General features: G+C 41.6%; 1 protein-coding gene across 1 annotated transcript in view; it reads left to right on the forward strand.

Moving 5' to 3' along the window:
* HECTD2 (HECT domain E3 ubiquitin protein ligase 2) overlaps positions 1-19,303 on the forward strand; it is a 156,857-nt gene extending 137,554 nt beyond the window's left edge. Inside the window, exons 16-21 of the mRNA XM_075348757.1 lie at positions 5,640-5,714; positions 7,839-7,926; positions 8,012-8,118; positions 11,032-11,147; positions 14,696-14,839; positions 16,071-19,303. Coding sequence (XP_075204872.1) covers positions 5,640-5,714; positions 7,839-7,926; positions 8,012-8,118; positions 11,032-11,147; positions 14,696-14,839; positions 16,071-16,191 — 651 coding nt within the window. The 3' untranslated portion in view covers positions 16,192-19,303. The remainder of the gene's footprint in view (positions 1-5,639; positions 5,715-7,838; positions 7,927-8,011; positions 8,119-11,031; positions 11,148-14,695; positions 14,840-16,070) is intronic.
* Positions 19,304-22,495: the final 3,192 nt, after the last annotated feature.

Genomic DNA, 22,495 nt, shown 5'->3' on the forward strand with positions numbered 1-22,495 from the left:
CCATCTGTTATCTCAAAGTCTGTTTTTGTTTACCTGCAATGTTCGTTTAAGCCTCTTATCTTTATCATTAGTGGGTCTCAGCAGCTCCTGAGCTGTAGTCCGACTCTGCCTCCTCTGTGATTTACAGCTTCTGTCTATGGAAACGTACACTGAAAGCCTGGTGTGGGTAGGGGCAGCTCTTTGAGCTCTGCTATATGCAAAAACCTGCTGACAGATTTCCTTTAAAGAAAGTACCCTGAAAACTCGCAGCAGGAAGAGTAATGAGGCCACACCTAAATTTGTTGTATTGTCAAGGTTCAAAATGACAATGATGATGAGACTCAAAGGATCTCTCGGGATCCGGCTGCTGTTTCTAATTAAAATGTCATGAGTGCACTTAGAGACTAAATAACTAGACAGCAAGTCAGTTACATCTATCTCCATGACTGGCTCTTAACCAAGTGTGTGTTAGTTCACATCTACTGAACTATATAACTAAGTCTATGAAATGGCTGAATTAAGTATTTTTGGATACTCAATTCTTTATCCTCAACAGTCCCCCCCTAAAGACTTACTTCTGCCATTTCTAAATTCTAAGGGTACTGTGTTCCCTTAGGAAGAGAGGTAGAAAGATCTGTTGAAAAACCTGCCTAACTGAACGTTGAAACATGGGCGGAAAGGGGAAAGGGGTTTTCTTCACCGGTTTGAGACCAAGGACTCCTAGACGAGTCCTCACCCTTTGTAGTTGGACTTTCCCATGTCTCAAGGTTCTCTAAGTCCTCTCTTCTAACTGTTCTGGCAATGCTGGTCTAAGACTATACAGGGTTTTCCGAAAAGGATAAGTATGAGCAGAACGCTCAGTGCAGCTCTGGTTGATTAACCCTTCTGCAATGCGAGGTGTGGATCCATAAATGTTTCTGTGGTTGGATCAGCTCCTCTAGTGTTGACTCATGGCTCTTTCTCGCTTGTCGTTTAGGATCAATCAGTCTCCTGACTGGAGACCATATGCTAATAGCTCTGATTTAAGATCTGGAATTGGAAAATACACCTGATTATCACACTATTCAGTCAATTATATAAAAATATACATGTCTGTGCTAAACCAAAAACATCTTACATAAAGACCTGTTTATTACAAAAAGTAAACAAAACATATACATTTTATACACGATTTACTAGTTTCCACTTTTCTATAAAATATACACTTTTTGTAAACACATTTTTCTTTACATACCACCTTCATGTGCTTCTCAACAATAATGTCGTTTTCTGCACTGGAATGCCTCTGACCAAACCTGGAGAGAGATTTACACAACAGCACAGACTTGCATACAACATGCTCATAATATACATCTATAATCAGTTTGCAGTCTCTAAGAATGGGTAGAGTAGGTGCAGGGTGTTTCTGCGGATTCTTTACAGTTTTTTCTCACTTCGTTCTAGGCACTTGTCTTACAAGACTGGGTGAGTCTGCCCACCTGGGTACTGAACCCTGGTGTCACCAAAGCACACACTGACAATTGTCTTTCACAGATGTTACCTGGGCCATCATTAAGAAGAGCTCTCATGGCAGAGAAAGCTTACCACCCTTTGTCCACAGACCTTCCTCAGTCAGCTGGCTCCCTTCATGTCACACTCCATTCCTTGTTGATTTGCTTGTTCCTGTAGGGATTTAAGAACACAAGGAGTGACAGAAGTCACTGACGTGACCGGTGTCACCAAGGCATGGTCGGTATTGGTGAAAGACTCTCAACTCTAGGCCCGTTCACTGCTTCTTGGTCAGCTGCACCTGTGCGAGGATCTCCATCTGAATCCATCAGCTCAGATCTAGACTTTCTTTTCGGCATACCTAATTCATTTGACAACAGGAAAAAATCTACAACCTACATACACCTCTAAAGACTCTTACCCACTCCTGTTCTACCCATCTAGAGAGGCATTTAATACGTCACTGCCTCCTGTATCAATAGGATTGGAGGGAGTGGCTTAAATGTAGCTACCTCATGTGGTTTAAACAGCAGCATATCCAGTGCAGAATCGACCACCATCGGGTTTCATCTATAAAAACAAAACTAAAAGAAATATACATTAGATCATTCTTATAACTTTATCTCTGATCATAATACAGTTAGTAGTCATCTATACTTCACATGACTGAGAATACTAAATAAATAAACAAACAAATAAACATATAGGACAAGATTTTTCCCATTTCAGTTAACAGATATACCTCATAGTAATCTAATAAACATAGCCTGTGGGAAAAAGGTCAGCTTCAAAACCTATCTAATATGCCTACTGCACCCTCGAAGAAACTGGAGAATATAATTAATACCTTATTCCCCCCTTGTTTAATTGTTTATTTACCAATATGGCAAAATTCAGCGTTTTTATACTGGTATTCCCTAAAAGAACAGAGAAAACAGCAGGTAATAAATTAGCCACATACTAAAACCTAAAATGAACAAACACTGAAAATAACGTATATCTTACAACAATATACGTTGCTGGGGAATTTTAAAACCTTACGATAAACAACACTGTATCCATAAAGAAAAGAAAAACCTTTGATAGTAGAAATAACTGAGACATGATTAAATGACAGCTGTGACTGGGCGACTAACCTGCAAAAATATATAAATTGTTTAGAAATAATCATAAAAACAGAAAAGGTGATAGTCACAAAATAAAAATATATTGTTCGAATAAATCACCATTAAAATACAAAACAACACAGAAATTAAATCGCACATCCCATGAAATCTAATATTCCCTATTCCGGTATAAGCAGTAAACTAAAAATGGGAAATCCTGAACTCCAAGGGTTAAACCAAACTTACGTCACTATTGGGGAAAGACACATTCCATTCTTATCTCTGACTATTCATCAATTCAGTAAAAATTTCACTTACTTATCTTTGACTTGCATGTATGGGATAGCTGAGTAAACAAATATACAATTTATACTTATTCAAATGTGTTAGTCATTTATACCACAGAACACCTCCCACCGGGGGATGGGTGGAGAGCTTTGAACAAAGAGCCATTGCGAAGGGTGTGGCTTATGAGGTGTACTGCCATCAGTGGGTGTAGCAAGACGGCTGCCACAGGAAGTTCCAGGCACCTGACTTCCGGGTGTAGCATCCATGTTGTGACTCCCTGGGTGTACTGGGAGTGGCTGGAACTACGTAGTAAACCAGGGATACTTTTAGTGCCTGTAAATTTGCATTCCAGCATACAAAGTAGAGATTTGATTAACACCAGATATGATGACTTCTAAAGGAAAACCATGAGGCACAGCTAGAGAAAAACATTTAGTGATTCTACAAACAGCAACACACAGTGAATAGGGTCTTTGTCCTCCAGTATACTCTCACTGGAGATTAATCTGAACTTCAATACATGGGTTGCAGCCTGCCATCTAGTGGTAGTCCAACGATTTTACACAACTTTTTGCAATCTTTTATATTTTTTCCGTTTTTTTGTAACTAGGGCGACAGCGTTCTCAGCTCCTACTAAAAACAACATATTTATCTTTTGAACAGAGTATACAGTGCTTTAATTGGACCGGCCGTTCCAACGGAGTCCTTTCTCGCCTCGTCCGCGTTTGTAATGCGCTGACAGTGACTTGCGTCTAATACGCAGGAGAATCCGCTAACTCCAGCACCCTTACCTTAACTAAAGTGAGATCCTTTCCCGCCTCGTCTGCCACGCAGACAGTGACATGCGCCTGAACCGCAGGGGAATACGCTAATTCCACTTTAAGTTAACAGAACCCTTCCCGCCTCGTTTATTATATATTTAATATTTAATATTCAATATTTAATATTTAACAAACAGTGGCTGTGTCATCCGCAACACAGGGGAATCGCTAGTTCTCATACTTCTGTTCAAAAACAAACAATTTAAAAAGACTGAAAAATGCATGAACCCGTTAATTTCTCTCTAATCCAAACCAAAATAACACTTGTCTTTCTTTCAAATCATTACAACTCCTCCGTTTGCTGTACTACACAAAGGCTGCTGTTGCGTCCTGTATATTAGCCCACTGACCCCTCCTTTCTCCTCACTCCAAAGAGCTGCGCTGTCTCTGCCTCTTCACTCCTAGCAGGGATGGGTAATTCACTAACCCCCCCCCTTGCTTCCTCTCAGCTACAAGACGGCAGGGATGTAGCTATGTAATTCGATCTCTGCTCTTTCTCAAGCAGCCGGTGGGCAATGGCCAACACACACTGACCCCCCTTCTCCTCCACAGAACAAAGACAGCAGCTGCGTCTGTGTGGGCTCTATCAACCACCCTTCTTTCTAACACACACAAACTTTCCTCCCTGCTGCCCTCTTAGCAAAAGAACGTAGCTGCGTGAGCGAGTGACCCCACCTTTTTCTTGCTTTCCTCTTAGTGGAGAAATGCAGGGACGTAGAGTTGCAGTCTGTCCCTGCCCAAGTAGCCAGTGGGGGACTGACCCCCCTCCTTTTTGTGTAAGAGACTGCAGGCATGCTGGGCTTCTCTCCACCATTTCTATAGCTGTCTGCTCAGACAATTAACTCTCCGAGAACCAAACAGAGTAATCACAAGCCTGATTAACCATACACTATATACAAATCAACAGCTACTCAAAAAGCCCCCCATTTCTACCTTACTTACAGCTCAGAAATACAGACAGCCGGATCCTTTAAAACCTACGCCTAGCCCCTATGTGGACTGGGTCCTCTAGCTCACCGGCGAGTGACAGTCACACCGTTAGGTCTCCGGTGCACTACCATTCTCCGGACTAGTGACCACCCCCTTTCGCCAGGTGTCTCTCGATCCACAGGTAAAACAGCACACACAATGTATATGATGCTTACCGTGAAACGGAGGGCGATCAAATCCTCGGTATCGAGCAACACCTGGAAACTTGTGGAGTAGCCCCAGACGTCCGGAAAGTGGAAGCTCTGACTCACTCTTCTCGGTGGCCCTACACTTGGCGCGCCAACTGTCAAGGTTCAAAATGACGATGATGATGAGACTCAAAGGATCTCTCGGGATCCGGCTGCTGTTTCTAATTAAAATGTCATGAGTGCACTTAGAGACTAAATAACTAGACAGCAAGTCAGTTACATCTATCTCCATGACTGGCTCTTAACCAAGTGTGTGTTAGTTCACATCTACTGAACTATATAACTGAGTCTATGAAATGGCTGAATTAAGTATTTTTGGATACTCAATTCTTTATCCTCAACAGTATTATATGCCAGTACATCCAATAAACAGCCAGTTTTGCACTTAGTTGTCCATGATGGTCACTTTGGACTTCCGGAGCTTTGGGCATGCAACAGCCTTTTATATATGAAGCATGCTTCATTTCTACAACATGTATATGGATATGGTAGAGGCAGCCCTGGCCTTTGTTGTAAGTTCATTGGAGATGGTTTGGTCTGGGTCGTGTTGGACCAATCTCACGTTACGTGTGAACCTACACAAGGGTAGCACTTTGAAGAAGCCAACAAGTCATTCCACCATCTCTTCCAACTAGGTGTGGAAAGGCATGAAAAAGAGCTTGGATCACCAATTTTGATCTTTACCACTGCCATGATTTGTCTGTTCATTTCCTTATTTCTGAAAAAATAATATGACTATCAGTTAAGTGAACATTTCATTTTTGCCTTTATTTGTCTAGGAACTTGCTCATGGATTGAATGAACTACTAACATATGAAGGCAACGTGGAGGAAGATTTCTATTCTACATTCCAGGTCGGTATTATCAACCTTCTCCTTTCATGCTGAGTCTTATTGGATTGAAATGACCTCATCTGACCATATACAGTGGAACCTTGGTTTACGAGAACAATCCGTTCTGGGACTGTGCTTGTAAACCAAGTTACTCGTCTAGCAAAGCAAGATTTCCCATAGGAAATAATGGAAACTCAGACAATTCGTTCCACAACTTGTTCAATGTCCCATCCTGGTCCCCTATTGTGCCATTCCACACACACACAAACACATATTATGCTCACCTTGTTTTTCGTTCCATCGCCGGCCTCCCGGTTCTTGTAGTTCGCCGGTATAGGATGTGTATTGAGTAACCATCGCGACAATGGAGGAACGTCCGCTGCCAGAGCACTGACGTCAAAAGCAGGAGACACTTGCCTCTGATTGGCCGGCGTGCTGCCTTTGAGCAGCAGCTGACATCAGAAGGTCCCTCCATCGTCTCGATGGTTACCAGATACACATCCTGTACCGGCGAACTACAAGAACCAGGAGGCCGGCGATGGAACGGAAGGTAAGGTGATCATAATATGTGTGTGTGTGCGTGAGTGTTTGTGCATTTTTGTGCGCAGTGCAAGAGCGGGTCAGAGCGCAGTTAAAGAACGGAACCGGAAGTGTGTGCGGTGAGTATTTGCTCATACAGCAAAGCATTGCACGTAAACAGAGTTACAAATTTACAGCAAGCTCTGCTCGTATAGCGAAATACTCGTAAACCGAGATTCCACTGTAATGTGCTCCTAGTCCGACTTATGAAAAATAAGTTCTATGTGAATAATGGGTCACCTGTTCTAGTCTTTCAAGCACATAAGCAGTTCACATCCTTGTTGTTTTTAGTTGTGCATATATTTTATGCTACAGTATTTTGTTTGCATAGGAAGTGTAAAAAGATAATCTCTACAAAGGGTAGCGGTATGGCTCAACTTGTATGAGTGCGATCCTACTGCTCAGAGCTGTATAAGTGGTAAGATTTGTAGGTTCCCTGTGACAACTATTTGTTGTAGGCATACAGTGGCTCAGTGGCTAGCACGGTGGCTCAGTAGTTAGCACGGTGGCTCAGTAGTTAGCACGGTGGCTCAGTGGTTAGCACAGTGGCTCAAAGGCTGTCATTGTAGCCTTGCAACACCAAGGTCTTCTGTTTACATCTCGGCACAACAACATCTGCAAGGAGTTTGTATGTTCTCCCTGTGTTTGCAATAGTTTCCTCCAGTTTCTCCAATTTCCTCCCACACCGCAAAGACAGACTGATAGGGAATGTAAATTAGGAACCCCAATGGGGCAGTGGTGATGTCTGTAAATTGCTACGTAATCTCATGGCGCTATAAGTGAGTAAAATACATGAAGAATAAATAAAAATCTCCTTAAGCGGGTATGAAGGTGTGCTCAGTCAGAGGCATGGCCCTGTAATCTAAAATAAAAATTTGTCACCAGATTTTTGCTATTTTATCTGAGAGCAGCAGAGACCCTGATTCCAGTGATTTATCACTTACTGGGTTCCTGTACTCAAAGTAACGTCGGCACTCAAAGTTCGATTTGTCTCAAAGTTTTTTTGTGTATTTTATTTCAGAATTGACAATTTGAGTGCCGAAGTTATTTTGAGTATTGTTATACATTTTTCTTCTGAGCAGCCACCATACGGTGAGCTGAGTCATATTCTTGAATTACTGGGTTCCTGCTGATTTTCATATAATCACTATTTTCTCTGTTGCGGATCTATCAGTTCTCTGAATGCTGAGCTCTGTATAACCTGTCCCCACCACTGATTGACAGCTTTCTGTGTGCACTCTGTATAGGCAGAAAATTGATGATCAGTGGTTTGGATTGAGTTAAATAGCGCAGGAGGACTAATTGGTACAGGACAACTAGTTCTCTACGGATGATCTCCTTATGGTAAAACACTGGTTTTATTGAAACTACAGCAGGCTGCTGAGCAAGTGACACATCCCTGGAGTCAGGGGCTCTCTACATCACATAGCAAAAACCTGCTGACAGTGCCCTCTTAAATGTGTTCTTATATCTCCTATTGATATAACCTATAGAAATCTTTAGTAAGATGCATTCATGGATATTTAATCCCTAATTCTTACTTTAAATATTATTTCTACTTTGAAGGTGTTTCAAGAAGAATTTGGCCTCATTAAGTCGTACAATCTTAAACCTGGTGGGGATAAAATCCCAGTCACCAATCAGAACCGGAAAGGTAATTCATGTGGAGTTAAGATCCTGATCTGCAATGATCCATAATAAAATAGATCTTTCTATAATAAATGATGTCTTTCTTTCAGAATATGTGCAACTTTATGTAGACTTCCTCCTCAATAAATCCATTTACAAGCAGTTCTCTGCGTTCTACTATGGGTTTCACAGTGTCTGCTCCTCCAATGCACTGATGGTAAGTGTAACTTCACTACAGTTATTATATACCACACATATTTGTTTGTGTGTGTAGTTATATAATGTGTGTGTATGTGTGTGTATAAATAAATTATTGCTTGCACCCATGTTTATATATGTTAATCAGCTTATTTAGTGAGCTACCAGAGTGGTGATGTAGCATCCTTTCTGATTACTCTGCAACTGCACAGTTCTCTCTCTCCCAGCCCCAAATTGATTTCTTTATCAAGGCAGGTCAAGGAGAAGAAGGTTAATGGGACCTGGATATCACTTTTTACAGTTCCTGAAAGGAAATGATAGGCGTTTGTTAGGCTACTTTCACACTTGCGTTGTTTTGCATCCGTCACAATCAGTTGTGTGACTGGTGCAACGGATGCATTGCAGATAGTGACACAACTGATGTGACTGATGCTGCAAAACAACGATCTGTTGTTTTTTGGGTTTTTTTTTTTCTGTTTTCCCGGAGCAGGCTATTTTGAACGATCAGATGATCACCCGGCGGCCGGTATAACGTGCACACTGCAGAGCTGTGTGTGTATAATGTCCACGCTGCAGGGCTGTGTGTGTATAATGTGCACGCTGCAGGGCTGTGTGTGTATAATGTGCACACTGCAGAGCTGTGTGTGTATAATGTGCACGCTGCAGGGCTGTGTGTGTATAATGTGCACACTGCAGAGCTGTGTGTGTATAATGTCCACGCTGCAGGGCTGTGTGTGTATAATGTGCACGCTGCAGAGCTGTGTGTGTATAAGTGTATAATGTCCACGCTGCAGGGCTGTGTGTGTATAATGTGCACGCTGCAGGGCTGTGTGTGTATAATGTGCACACTGCAGAGCTGTGTGTGTATAACGTGCACGCTGCAGGGCTGTGTGTGTATAATGTGCACACTGCAGAGCTGTGTGTGTATAAGTGTATAATGTCCACGCTGCAGGGCTGTGTGTGTATAATGTGCACACTGCAGAGCTGTGTGTGTATAATGTGCACACTGCAGAGCTGTGTGTGTATAATGTCCACGCTGCAGGGCTGTGTGTGTATAACGTGCACACTGCAGAGCTGTGTGTGTATAATGTGCACGCTGCAGGGCTGTGTGTGTATAACGTGCACACTGCAGAGCTGTGTGTGTATAATGTCCACGCTGCAGGGCTGTGTGTGTATAATGTGCACGCTGCAGGGCTGTGTGTGTATAATGTGCACACTGCAGAGCTGTGTGTGTATAATGTGCACGCTGCAGGGCTGTGTGTGTATAACGTGCACACTGCAGAGCTGTGTGTGTATAATGTGCACGCTGCAGGGCTGTGTGTGTATAATGTGCACACTGCAGAGCTGTGTGTGTATAATGTGCACGCTGCAGGGCTGTGTGTGTATAACGTGCACACTGCAGAGCTGTGTGTGTATAATGTGCACGTTGCAGGGCTGTGTGTGTATAATGTGCACGCTGAAGAGCTGTGTGTGTATAATGTGCACGCTGCAGAGCTGTGTGTGTATAATGTGCATGCTGCAGAGCTGTGTGTGTATAATGTGCACGCTGCAGAGCTTTGTGTGTATAATGTGCACGCTGCAGAGCTGTGTGTGTATAATGTGCACGCTGCAGAGCTGTGTGTGTATAATGTGCACGCTGCAGAGCTGTGTGTGTATAATGTGCACGCTGCAGGGCTGTGTATGTATAATGTGCACGCTGCAGGGCTGTGTATGTATAATGTGCACGCTGCAGGGCTGTGTGTGTATAATGTGCACGCTGCAGGGCTGTGTGTATATTGTGCACGCTGCAGGGCTGTGTGTGTATAATGTGCACGCTGCAGGGCTGTGTGTGTATAATGTGCACGCTACAGGGCTGTGTGTGTATAATGTGCACGCTGCAGGGCTGTGTGTGTATAATGTGCACGCTGCAGGGCTGTGTGTGTATAATGTGCACGCTGCAGGGCTGTGTGTGTATAATGTGCACGCTGCAGGGCTGTGTGTATATAATGTGCACGCTGCAGGGCTGTGTGTGTACAATGTGCACGCTGCAGGGCTGTGTGTGTACAATGTGCACGCTGCAGGGCTGTGTGTATATAATGTGCATGCTGCAGGGCTGTGTGTGTATAATGTGCACGTTGCAGGGCTGTGTGTGTATAATGTGCACGCTGCAGGGCTGTGTGTGTATAATGTGCACGCTGCAGGGCTGTGTGTGTATAATGTGCACGCTGCAGGGCTGTGTGTGTATATTGTGCATGCTGCAGGGCTGTGTGTGTATAATGTGCACGCTGCAGGGCTGTGTGTGTATAATGTGCACGCTGCAGGGCTGTGTGTGTATAATGTGCACGCTGCAGTGCTGTGTGTGTATAATGTGCACGCTGCAGGGCTGTGTGTGTATAATGTGCACGCTGCAGGGCTGTGTGTGTATAATGTGCATGCTGCAGGGCTGTGTGTGTATAATGTGCACGCTGCAGGGCTGTGTGTGTATAATGTGCACGTAACACAACCAAAGTTCTTAGATGTAGCAGAGCTCAGAATGCTAACCGCACAAACACCACAGCTTTCTGTGTACATTTTATATTGACAGTGCGCTCCTGATCAGTGGAGGGGCGCTGTAGTTCTGGCAATGATTATCTCCAGGTGATAAAACTTTCATTATAAGTAAACAGCATCCCTGAATTCAGTTTTAACCCCCACATCATGATGTCTTCCAATTACTTAATGGAAACCTGCTAACAGATTCCCTTAATCTCCCTCTCTATTAGGGAGCTTAAAAATTGTGATGTTGACCCCTTCACCGTTTTAGACCACCAGGGAAATTTTGTTCCCAGATAATGTTTCGTTTTACTATTTTTTGTTTGTTTTTTCTGTGGTAAGTCTTCTATTGTTGTAAAATGCTCATCATAAAAAGTTTATCCTCTCAATTAAAAGGGCCTTTATTTATTTTTTGTTCCAGCTACTTCGACCAGAGGAAGTGGAGATCCTGGTGTGTGGCAGTCCTGAGCTAGACATGCACGCGCTGCAGAAGAACACGCATTATGATGGATACCAGAAAACGGACCTTACTGTCAGGTGAGCGGAGATTAGTGGTTTAACATGTGGAAGTGTATTGCAAACAATTACCGAGCCAGTAAATGCACCCAATATTAATTAATTACATCTCCAAAGTCAAATGTGCCCGTGATGACAGAAGTCACGATGGACTCTGTTATTAGAATTGAATTTAACCCTCCCATACACATTAGACAGTCAACAGCTTCGGGCAGCAGTCTGTGTATAAGGGCCCCAGACTATTGTTTGTCGGGGAAATTAAGGATCCGGCATGTCAGATTTTGGCCTGCTGATTGTTCTTACATCAGAGATAAGCTGCCGCCAAATCTTTCTCGGAGAGAACACCTAAGTACTCCTGTGTATGGGAGAACCGGCCGAGATGACTGGCGGCTGAACCATCGTTTGACTGACAGCCATCTAAGGCTAGGTTCACACTTCCGTTAAAATGTATCAGTCACAATCCGCGGCTATGGTAAACAACGCTATCCGTTTAGCGGATTCCGTTGTGTCCCATAGACTTGTATTAGTGGCGGATTGCGACTGATGACCTTGCGTTGCATCCGCTGCATCGCGGTCAGTCGTTTTTTGTGGACTGACCGCCAGGCGGGAGCAATGCAAAATGTAACATTTTTCTGGCCGTCAAAATTGACGCACCACGCAGGAATCCGCCGCAGTCCGTCACGCTTGTAATGTATGTCTATGCTTGTGGATTCCGTCATAATCCGTCTTACGACGGAATCCAGCGCTGGATTCCGTCATGCTCTACTGAGCATGCCCAGCGTGTTTGGCACACCCACTGGGCTGTCCCAAACACAAACAGATCATGACTGATCCGTCAAAAAGCGGATGCAAAGGATCAGTTTTTTCACAGGATTCCTGTAAAAGTTATCCTGTGAAAAACACATCCGTTGCATCAGTTGACAACTAAAAAACGACTGATCCGTTGCTGACGGGCCTGACGGATTTAAAACAACGGAAGTGTGAACCTAGCCTAAGGCCTCTTTCACACATCAGTTTTTTGCCATCAGGCACAATCCGGTGAATTGTGGATAAAACAGATCCATTGTCTGATGACGCTGGATCCGTTTTTTTCCTCATAGACTTGTATTAGCACCGGGTTGTGCCGCATTGCCTCGCGTTTCATCCGACAGCTGCCGGATCCAGCAATAATCGTGAGTGCGGCCGCCGGAGGCAACGCACAATGCAACGTTTTTTGTGTACATCGAAAAAACAGAAGGCGCCGGATCCGGCGCCGTCCGTCTTTTTTTTACAATGGAAGCCTATGGGCGCCGGATCCATCGCCACCCGTCAAATGACTGAATCAGGCGATGGATCTGTTTTGTGTTTCTGGGCATGCCCAGTCGTTGTGTAAATTCACTTCTGGTCACAAAAAAATGAAGTGAATGAGACGGATACGCCACATCAGGCACAAACCAGATTGTGCCTGATGGCAAAAACCTGATGTGTGAAAGCAGCTTGATGTGTATGTGGAAGCCTGATGGAAAGTATCACATGTGACTGTATCACAATTTTCATTTCTATTAGTTTGGTTTGAAGCCGACTTGTTCTCCTTCGCTCATATAAGCTCTGATCCTGGTTTAATTTCTGCCTGGTGGAGGGAAAATAAACCTTTTTAGACAATTTTTATTATGGTTCTTTTTGTTTTGTTTTGTTTTCCTTAGCATTAATAAACTGTTTATAAAGGGGCTTGCTCTCCTTTCTGAGCAATAGGTTTATCAGAAATTGGCTATGCACAGAAATTGCAAATAGCCCAGTGCAAAAACATTCAGGGACATTTATGAAAACCACTAGAAAAAAACATGGCATTGCCTATAGCAGCTGATCTTGTTGCAAGAATCATATAAAAGGACTCTAGAAATGATTGACTTGAATGAGCAGCGGATTTACTTTTCCTCTGCTCTAGTTGATAAGTTTCCTCCTTTGGGATAGCAGGGGGGAAAAAAAATCCCACATTCCAGAATAACTTTGGAGATATCCAAAGAGGCAGCAGAACTAATGTATCTAAGCAGGATTGTCAGATCTTCTCTGGAAGCCTCGTCAGATATCGAGCAGTAGGAATTGGCTGCTGACCGGTCTGCGTTTTGAGCACCTTCTCATCAGACCATATACACTACGTATCCTGTACAAGATCTATACACCCTGTTGTGTTTGGTAGATATTGGAGACATTTCTTACCAATACTTTTCCTCCAGTTTGGTAAATACTCACTGTAGAGAATATAGCGAGTCACCTTGACTTGGCGTTTTCACTGGATGCTGGAGTCCAGACTGGTCACATGGCCATCAGAGGCTTCCTGCAGCACCAAGGACAACCAGAAGCCGCAATGGTAGTGTGAACACCGCCTTTAACAATTTATAATAAACAGTGGGCATTACTTAGTGGAGGGACATTTTAACATTTTGGACATCAGTGCTACAAGAAAACATGTTCATCAAGACTTTTTGACTTTTTTGACATGCAGTATATTCTTGTTTAGAACGCTCCTATTCTGATTTGTTAAAGGGAATCTGTCAGCTGGTTTTTGCCATCTAATTTACGCAGCATAATATAGAGACAGAGACCCTTATTCCAGCGCTGTGTCACTTACTGAGCTGCTTGGTGTAGTTTTGTTAAAATCAGTTTTATCAACAGAAAATTATCATTAGAATGCAGCCATGTATTCCTCCATATTCATGTGCTCTGTATAACCCGCCCTCAACACTAATTGGCAGTTTTCTACCTATGCACAGTGTACACAGAAAGCTGCCAATCAGTGGTTTGGGTCGGGTTATACAGAGCTCAGCATTCAGAGAACTGGTAGAACTGCAGCAGATACAACAATTTTATACAATTTTATACATCACTGGAATCAGGGTCTACATTGTTTGCTCTTAGATGGGGTAACAAAAACCTGCTGACAGATTCCCTTTAATAATACTCTGATATATGTTAAAATGTGTTTTTAGGGTTTTTTTCATACCATTGTGGCCATTTCTTTATCAACACTTTACAATTTGAACTCAATGTATCTGCGCCTTCTTTCAACCTTGAAACTATAAAACACTTAGGTTATGTTCTCCATTTATCAGGAATTATGGATAAATATATTCTTTATTGATGGTGATTTATACGTCCTAAATCCTTGGCTGAAGGGCTTGTAAGCAAATCTTTCAAAGTGCTCTAATATTAGGACCACTAGCCAGCGTTGTAGTTTAGCAAAATTATGAAACCCTCACGAGGAAAGAATATATTTAATACATTCATAATTTTTTTGTTTTTCTTTATTATCCATGCTTCCTAGTAAATGTTATTCACTTATTAGTTCCTTTTAATTAATAGAAATTGTGGAACATGTTTGCACCATGAAGAGGGGCAGGGTGAAAATTACTAGCAAAAAAGTTCCACATTTATAATAAATTGCAAAGTGCTTAACTTTGTTTATTCCAATTTTAAGATGATTATATATATATATATATATATATATATATATATATATATATATATATATATATATATATAATGTAATTAAACAACATAAAAATGAGTAAAATTTAAAATTTATTTTGCAGGTACTTTTGGGATGTTGTTCTTGGATTTCCTCTTGACCTTCAAAAGAAGTTTCTACATTTTACTACAGGGAGTGACAGAGTGCCGGTTGGAGGCATGGTCGACTTGAATTTCAAGATATCAAAAAATGAGACGTCAACTAATTGGTAATAATGGAGCTAATGAAATACCCGCGTATTTACAGTGACGGCATATGACTTGTAACATCCAAACTTATTGTAATTGGTTTTGACAAACCATTTCTTTAGTTACTCTGTACTGTGCTTGGTATTCCCACCAGTGCTATAGACTTGAATGGGGAGGCAGCGCGCATGTGTGACCTGCACTTTCTACTGGGTACAGTATTGCAAATAGGGTAAAATTGGGGGCACACTAATCGTACAGATCTCACCCAAACAATAAGTTATAATTTCTGTAGACCAAAATTAAATGCATCTTTTGTGAAGTTTCATATTAAAGATTTCTGAGATGTCATGTCTGCACAATGTCTAAAGACCCACATAGATATTATAGTAATGTCGGACGTCAGTCTAATGTATATAGGAGCCCTGGTCAATTGATTGTTTGGTAAAGTTAAGTACACACCATATCTAAATTCAGACTGACAATCCTTTTTTTTTATATGAGATAAGTCACCACCAAAAATATCTCACAGAGAAAATAAGAGTGCTGTGTAAAGAACAGATGAATGAGATAATCATAGGCAAAATGATTTTTAAGCTTATAGCCATCCAATGTCTAGGGAGGGGGGCTTCAAAGGTACCTATCATGTTCCTAAATACTTTTAATCTGCAAGTTAATAGCGTTAAAATGGTGTCCAGCTGCCTTACCAAAAGCATGACTTCCAGGAGAAAATCTGCTTTATTCCAGCCGGTAGCCGCCAGCTTTCAGTCAGTCATAGCAGCTTTGCTCACTGCTCAGTACATTGTGAGCAGCGGCTATATAGATATTATGTATATGTGCAGAGAAATCTCTTTGTAAAAATCCCATGGTGCACCTACAACCGCCAGTCCCAATGTTGTCAGCGGCGGCTGTTTCTGCTTCAGGCACGTCTCTATGACTGAAAGCCGGTGGCTCCCAGGATGAATAAAGATCATTTTCTCCTGGTAGTCACACTTTCAATAAGGTGGCCCTACTGCATTGCAATCCTGTTAACCTGCAGATTATCCCGTATCTACAGGTAAATTGTGTTTGGGGACATGACTGGTTCCCTTTACGTTCTGAGAAAGTTTAATAATTACACTTTAGATACCGGGATACTGATCTGAGATCTCTAAGTTAATCTCCTTTATGCATGTAGGTATTCTTTTGTTACAGATCCTTCCATAAATAATTTATTTTTGTAGACCAAAATTAAGACGAATGTGTTTGTTCCAGGTTACCGACAGCACACACCTGCTTCAACCAGCTGTGTTTACCGCCGTACAAGACGAAAAAGGATCTAAAACAAAAGCTGACCATTGCTATTTCCAACTCTGAAGGATTCGGTCTACAATGAACTCAGAAGACTTTCTGGTCTTGATTTCTAACCTTCTTAACCAGAATGTCCGGTGGGACGTGGAAATTCCAGTTGTGGCGGGAAAGCAGCAGTGCGAACTACTCCGCTACTGTGCCGGACCTATAACAAAGGACATTTTCCTTTAAGAGGCACCACGCCATTGAGAAAACTATGGGAGAATCGCAAGAATTAATCTTGTACATAACACAAGTTTCAACCTTTTACCAGCAGGCTTAGGCTTTAGCTTGGATTTAGTAGCAATTTTCAGTTACTTAGTAATAAATCTTGCAGGTCAGCAAATCTTGACGACAAACCGCTTTACAATCCTGCCGTGTATTAATAGCGCTTTATTATGTAGAGAGATGTTTATAATGAGCTGTAAAAGGGTCATGTAGATAGAATTTTACAATTTTTTTACTTTGTGGCATTTTAGGGAATAGACAAGTCCAGAAAAGGTTGTCTAATATGTATATTTATGGACTTAGATCAAAGGACATCATTCACTTAACTTCCATTTTGTATAATTACCTGTAATTATTTCACTTTCATTGGAAAAGTGTCCGGCTTTTCATATGAAGGATATTGTTTCTGCCTTTATATTGTTGGACATAAGCAGAGGCATACATATATTTAATACGGTCGTCGATGAATGCCAAAAAGGCAGGGACTTTTGGTATTTGAGAACTTTCTGAAATGTAGATACGACGTGTGTTCCACATGATTCATTTGGGACCAAAAAAATCAAGGCAAGTTTGCCAACGAACAGTGATATTTTAATGAATTTTTATCTTTTTTTTTAGAGAAAATATGGGGGTGTCAGGGACACCAATAATCCATATATACTAAAGATACAAACTATAATTTAGGGTGGTGTATGTATGTATATCAATCGTATCCGTTTTAGTCTGCTATGACAATATGAAGTGTACATATAACCTGAAAAGTATTGCCATTGACAGATAGTTTGGTAACTTGAAATGGCTGTACACATTAGGTAGTGGAGTTCTGCATGTGTAGAAGGTATTGAACGGATACCATTATGTTAAAGTAGCACCCCAGCACTTTTTTGCACATACGTTGAATACTCGTTAACAATATTTTAGCTGTAGGATTCATCCCAGCTTAGTAGCAACCATACATTTTTTTTCTTTCAGGGCAGCTGTGTCATGTAATCATCAGTTTGACCGCTAGTTGAGTATATGCTCTGCTGTATAGAAAGAAAATTAGGCCCTGACTTGCAGGGAACAACAGAATGACATCAGGAGTTATCAAATATCTCAACGCAGCTCTTGGACAACTCCTCTACTCAACATGCTCCTCCATTATTATTCATTTGTATGCCCCCATTCAGGTAACGATATCATCCGCTTTATATTAGACCGCAGTCAAATTATATGAAAGTCATGCAATGATTAATAATAATATTTAATCACTTACATAGCGACATTAATTCCACAGTGCTTTACATACATCAGCAACACTGTCCCCATTGGGGCTCACAATCTAAATTCCCTATCACTATGTCTTTGGAGTATGGGAGGAAACCGGAGGAAAGGCATGCAAACACAAGGAGAACCTACAAACTCCGGCTGCATGTAGAAAACTTGCTTAAATCACTGTCTATATACTGTTTTTGAGTGTTCTTATGTATTTATATGACTTACAGCTTCAGCCTGTCTCCTCGGCCTCCTGCTTGTAAGAGCTGACTGGGTGAAGCCTATCACAAGCAAGAGGCAGGGCAGAGAGACTGATGTTGCTTCCCATGTGTTTAACCTAAACTGTAATCTGAGTCAAGGGAAAGCATTTCTAGATCATTGATTTGGCACTGCTGCCCTTAGATAGGAGAGGCCAGGGGCATCATGGAAGATGTAGTCTGCAGTGGGTAAACTATATCCGAGCTATAGAAGGATTCAACTAGGTAGATAATCCACACGACACATCAACTAAACGGTATTCACAAAGCTTGCTTGTTATTTTCTTAATAGCTCTTGCTGCATAACATAGGCAACTTTATTTTTTATTTTTGCTGGAGTTCTCCTTTATGTACTTATTGAGAATGCCAAAGACAGTGCCAATCTCGCCAAAATTGAAGTACCCTTCCTAGATGCAAATGGTTCTATCTCATGAAGAAACAAAGAGCCACTTCAGCCCTTTCATTCTTGAAATTCAACTTGCAGTCCTATGTAAGGGATCACCTTATTACCTGTTCACTTAAATCCGTAACTATTTCAATGTAGGTAAATCATTTGCATTTTGTCATTTATATAACTGGAAGACTAAAATAGTAAATAGGGAGAGAGCAATATGTTTAGTAAAACTTTGCTTTAGGCATAGTAAAGTTGTCGATATGACATGGCCATTTTTGTATATCTAATATGTAAAATAGAGCTTCAGAGTCAAAGATTTATTTTTTGCAGGAAGACTTCATGACAACGTATCTGGTGAAGATTTTTTTTTTACTGGGTAATACTGATCACTGAAGACGTCTGGAGTTGTCGCGAGACTTCAGTAAAATATTTAACTATTCAGTTAGAATAGCTAATGTGTTGCATGGGAAGTCATGCTGGAAGAAGACGATTTACAATAATGAAGACAACATTTCGGTGACTGGGAAATACATTACACTCCTGGTCATAAAATGGCGTTTACGTGTTTATGGCGTTAACTCGTGTCATTTTGTATGTGACAAAAGCGAGAACACATAGTGTTATGATCTTGCTGAAATGTCAGGTCCTCTCGTTATATTCTGTATTATTTGTATGAGATTTAGCTTGGTGTATTGTGTATTTTGCCTGTATTCGCTAACGTTGTTACCAGGGGACTTATGCTGCCACCCAATTGTCTGATTTTGATGTAACTTTTTTATACAATCATTTTCAATTAATATATTTTCATCAAGATTTACTATCCTTTGGGTCTCAGGGCAGTGCTTTTCACTCCATTGATGACTTTTGTACCTTCAATGGTATGTCACCATGTCAAATTTAGGCCCACCATTCTGCGCTGAACAATGTTTTAATATACAAGTGCATCTCAATACATTAGAATATCCTCAAGAAGTTAATTTGTTTCAGTAATTCAATACAAAAAGGGAAACCCATATATTATAGTGTGTCCACCCATATCCTGTCCACCGCCATTAACTTGAGAACGGCGGCAGCTATAGGCATAGAAGTGGTGTCTAGGTATAGTAAAATAGCCATGTGCTATGCAATGAAACCACCTATAGCGCCACCTGGTGGAAAACAACGGAGTTAGCATTTTTATCTCGAAAATGGAACGAGATAGAGAAAAAAAGTAAATTAAAAAATTGTAGGGCATCATCAATTCAATACGAATCGACACCTTGGATACAGAAATGCTATGATATGAAAGCCATGACTCCCCAAAACACTGAATGCTGGTCACGCATATGGCTCTCATTTAACTTTGATGCTCAAAGTGGCCACCGTCAGCTGCAATGCACATCTGGACTCTGGACAGCATACTGTATCTTGCTGCACGCTGTGCAATATGGTAGGTGACACGTTTGCACAAGCATCTGTAATACGTTGTCGTAGGTCCTGCAATGTTGGTGGAGGGGTCGCATACACCTGCTGTTTGATGTGACCTCACATAAGAAGTCTAATCGGGTCAGGTCAGGTGAGCGGAGGCCACTCCACGCAGCCACCATACCCAGTGACTTGTAGGAAGGTCTCCATGAGGTATCGCTTCACGTCTGCAGCCTTGTGAGTTTTACACGTTCTAATCATAGCATTTCTGTATGCAAGGTGTCGATTCGTATTGAATTGATGTTGTCCTACAACTTTGTAATTCACTTTTTTTTATCTATCTCGTTTCGTTTTCAACATAAAAATGCTAACTCCGTTGTTTTCCACCAGGTGGCGCTATAGGTGATTTCATTGTGTAGCGCATGGCTACTTTACTATACCTAGACACCACTTCTAAGACTATAGCTGCCGCCGTTCTCAAGTTAATGGCGGTGGACAGGATATGGGTGGACACACTGTATACAGTCATTGCAAACATACTGATCAATTTCAAGTGTTTATTTCTGTTAATGTTGATGATTACGGCTTACAGCCAATGAAACCCAAAAGTCATTATTTCAGAAAATTAGAATATTATATAAGACCAACTGAAAAAATTATTTTAAACTCAGAAATGTTGAAGCCTACTGAAGAGTATGTACAGTAAATGCCCTAAGTACTTGGTCAGAGCTCCTTTTGCATAAATTACTGTATAAATGTGGCGTGGCATGGAGGCGATCAGCCTGCGGGGCTGCTGAGGTGTTATGGAAGCCCAGGTTGCTTAGCAGCCTTCAGCTCGTCTGCATTGTTGGGTCTGGTGTCTCTCATCTTCCTTTTGACAATACCCCATATCTATGGGGTTTAGGTCAGATGGATTTGCTGGCCAATCAAGCACAGTGATAGTGTGATTATTAAACCAGGTATTGGTACTTTTGGCAGTATGGACAGCTGCTAAATCCTGCTGGAAAATTTAATTTCTATCTCCAAAAAGCTTGTCGGCAGAGGGAAGCATGAAGTGCTCTAACTTTTTCTGGTAGATGACTGTGAGGACTTTGGTCTTGATAAAACACTGTGGACCTACACCAGCAGATGACATGGCTCCCCAAACCATCACTGATTGTGGAAACTTCACACTTGACCTCAAGCAGCTTGGATTGTGGCCTCTTTACTCTTCCTCCAGACTCTGGGACCTTGATTTCCAAATGAAATGCAAAAGTTACTTTCATCTGAAAACAACACCTTGAACCACTGAGCAACAGTCCAGTTCTTTTTCTCCTTGGCCAAAGGTAAGACGCTTCTGGCGTTGTCTATTGGTCATGAGTGGCTTGACACAAGGAATGTGACAGTTGTAGCCCATGTCCTGGATGCGTGTGTGTGTGTGTGTGTGTGTGTGTGTGTGTGTGTGTGGTGGCGGTTCTTGAAGCACTGACTCCAGCAGCCGTCCAGTCCTTGTGAATCTCCTCCAAATTTTTAAATAGCCTTTTCTTAACAATCCGGTCAAGGCTGCTGTTATTCCGGTTGCTTGTGCACCTTTTTCTACCACACTTTTTCCTTCCACCCAACTTTCCATTAATACGATCGGATAGAGCACTCTGTGAACATGTGAACAGCAAGCTTCTTTAGCAATGACCTTTTGTGGCTTACCCTGCCTGTGGAGTGTGTCAATTACTGCCTTCTGGACATCTGTCAAGTCAGCAGTCTTCCCCATGTATGTGTAGCCTACTGAACCAGACTAAGGGACCATTTTAAATGTTTAGGAAGCCTTTGCAGGTGTTTTGTGGTAATTTATTCTAATTTGCTGAGATAATGACTTTTGGGTTGTCATTGGCTGTAAGCCATAATCAACATTAACAGAAATAAATGCTTGAAATAGATCACTATATATGTGTTTCCCTTTTTGTATTTACTGAAATAAATTAACTTTTTGAGGATATTCCAATTTATTGAGACACACTTGTACCTCTTTAGTAGTTGGAGTTCTGCTTTACAGAGCATGAAATGTAGAGTAAAATAATAAAATCATTGCGGTTTGCAGGTACCACAAAGTGTGAGTGCATAAGGCTGGGTTTGGATAACTATTTTTGAGAATACGTGGGCTATTATACCATATATTATTCTGGTCTAATTTACGGGTGGGAGTAATGCATGTAATGACGGGTAGCTCTTGCACCTATCCTTGATGCGGAGCACATGCAGTTGCACACAGACTCGGGCATATCCACAGTTTAAAATGGGACGGGTTCAATTACTTTAATTAGGAAATACATTTTTCAAATTTTAGACCTACTGAGATTTAAAAATGGAAAAAAAAGTATTAAAGTTATTATTTGTTAATTTTCATTTCTTCATTTGAGATGCCAAGAAGTGTGCATGATTGGCAGATATTGTGCACATGTCTGATTCTCATAACATAAAGACACCTGCCAATTAGAGCTGGTGTGAACTGATTCTCAGGACTGGGTCCAACATCCATGTCCGTAAGCTGTGACAGCTGGATGGGATCCCTGAGAACTGTCTCCTACTTCTGTGTTTCCTTTATTGATTACCTGGGCTGGAGCCATGTCATCAATGCGGCATGATGCACATCTGATGTCATATCAGGCTGGCTAATAAAAGGAAGAGCCGTATATGCTTGTTACTAAGATGCAGTTCTCAGGGATCCTGTCCAGTAGCCAAAGAATTCTGGTGCGGCCTATTGAATCAATTTTCACAAACTCTACTGCCAATACATATCGACAGGTATGTAGGGTCACAACTAGAGATGGGCGTGCACT

This window comes from Anomaloglossus baeobatrachus, chromosome 5 (genome assembly GCF_048569485.1).
Source record: "Anomaloglossus baeobatrachus isolate aAnoBae1 chromosome 5, aAnoBae1.hap1, whole genome shotgun sequence".
NCBI classification, from domain to species: domain Eukaryota; kingdom Metazoa; phylum Chordata; class Amphibia; order Anura; family Aromobatidae; genus Anomaloglossus; species Anomaloglossus baeobatrachus.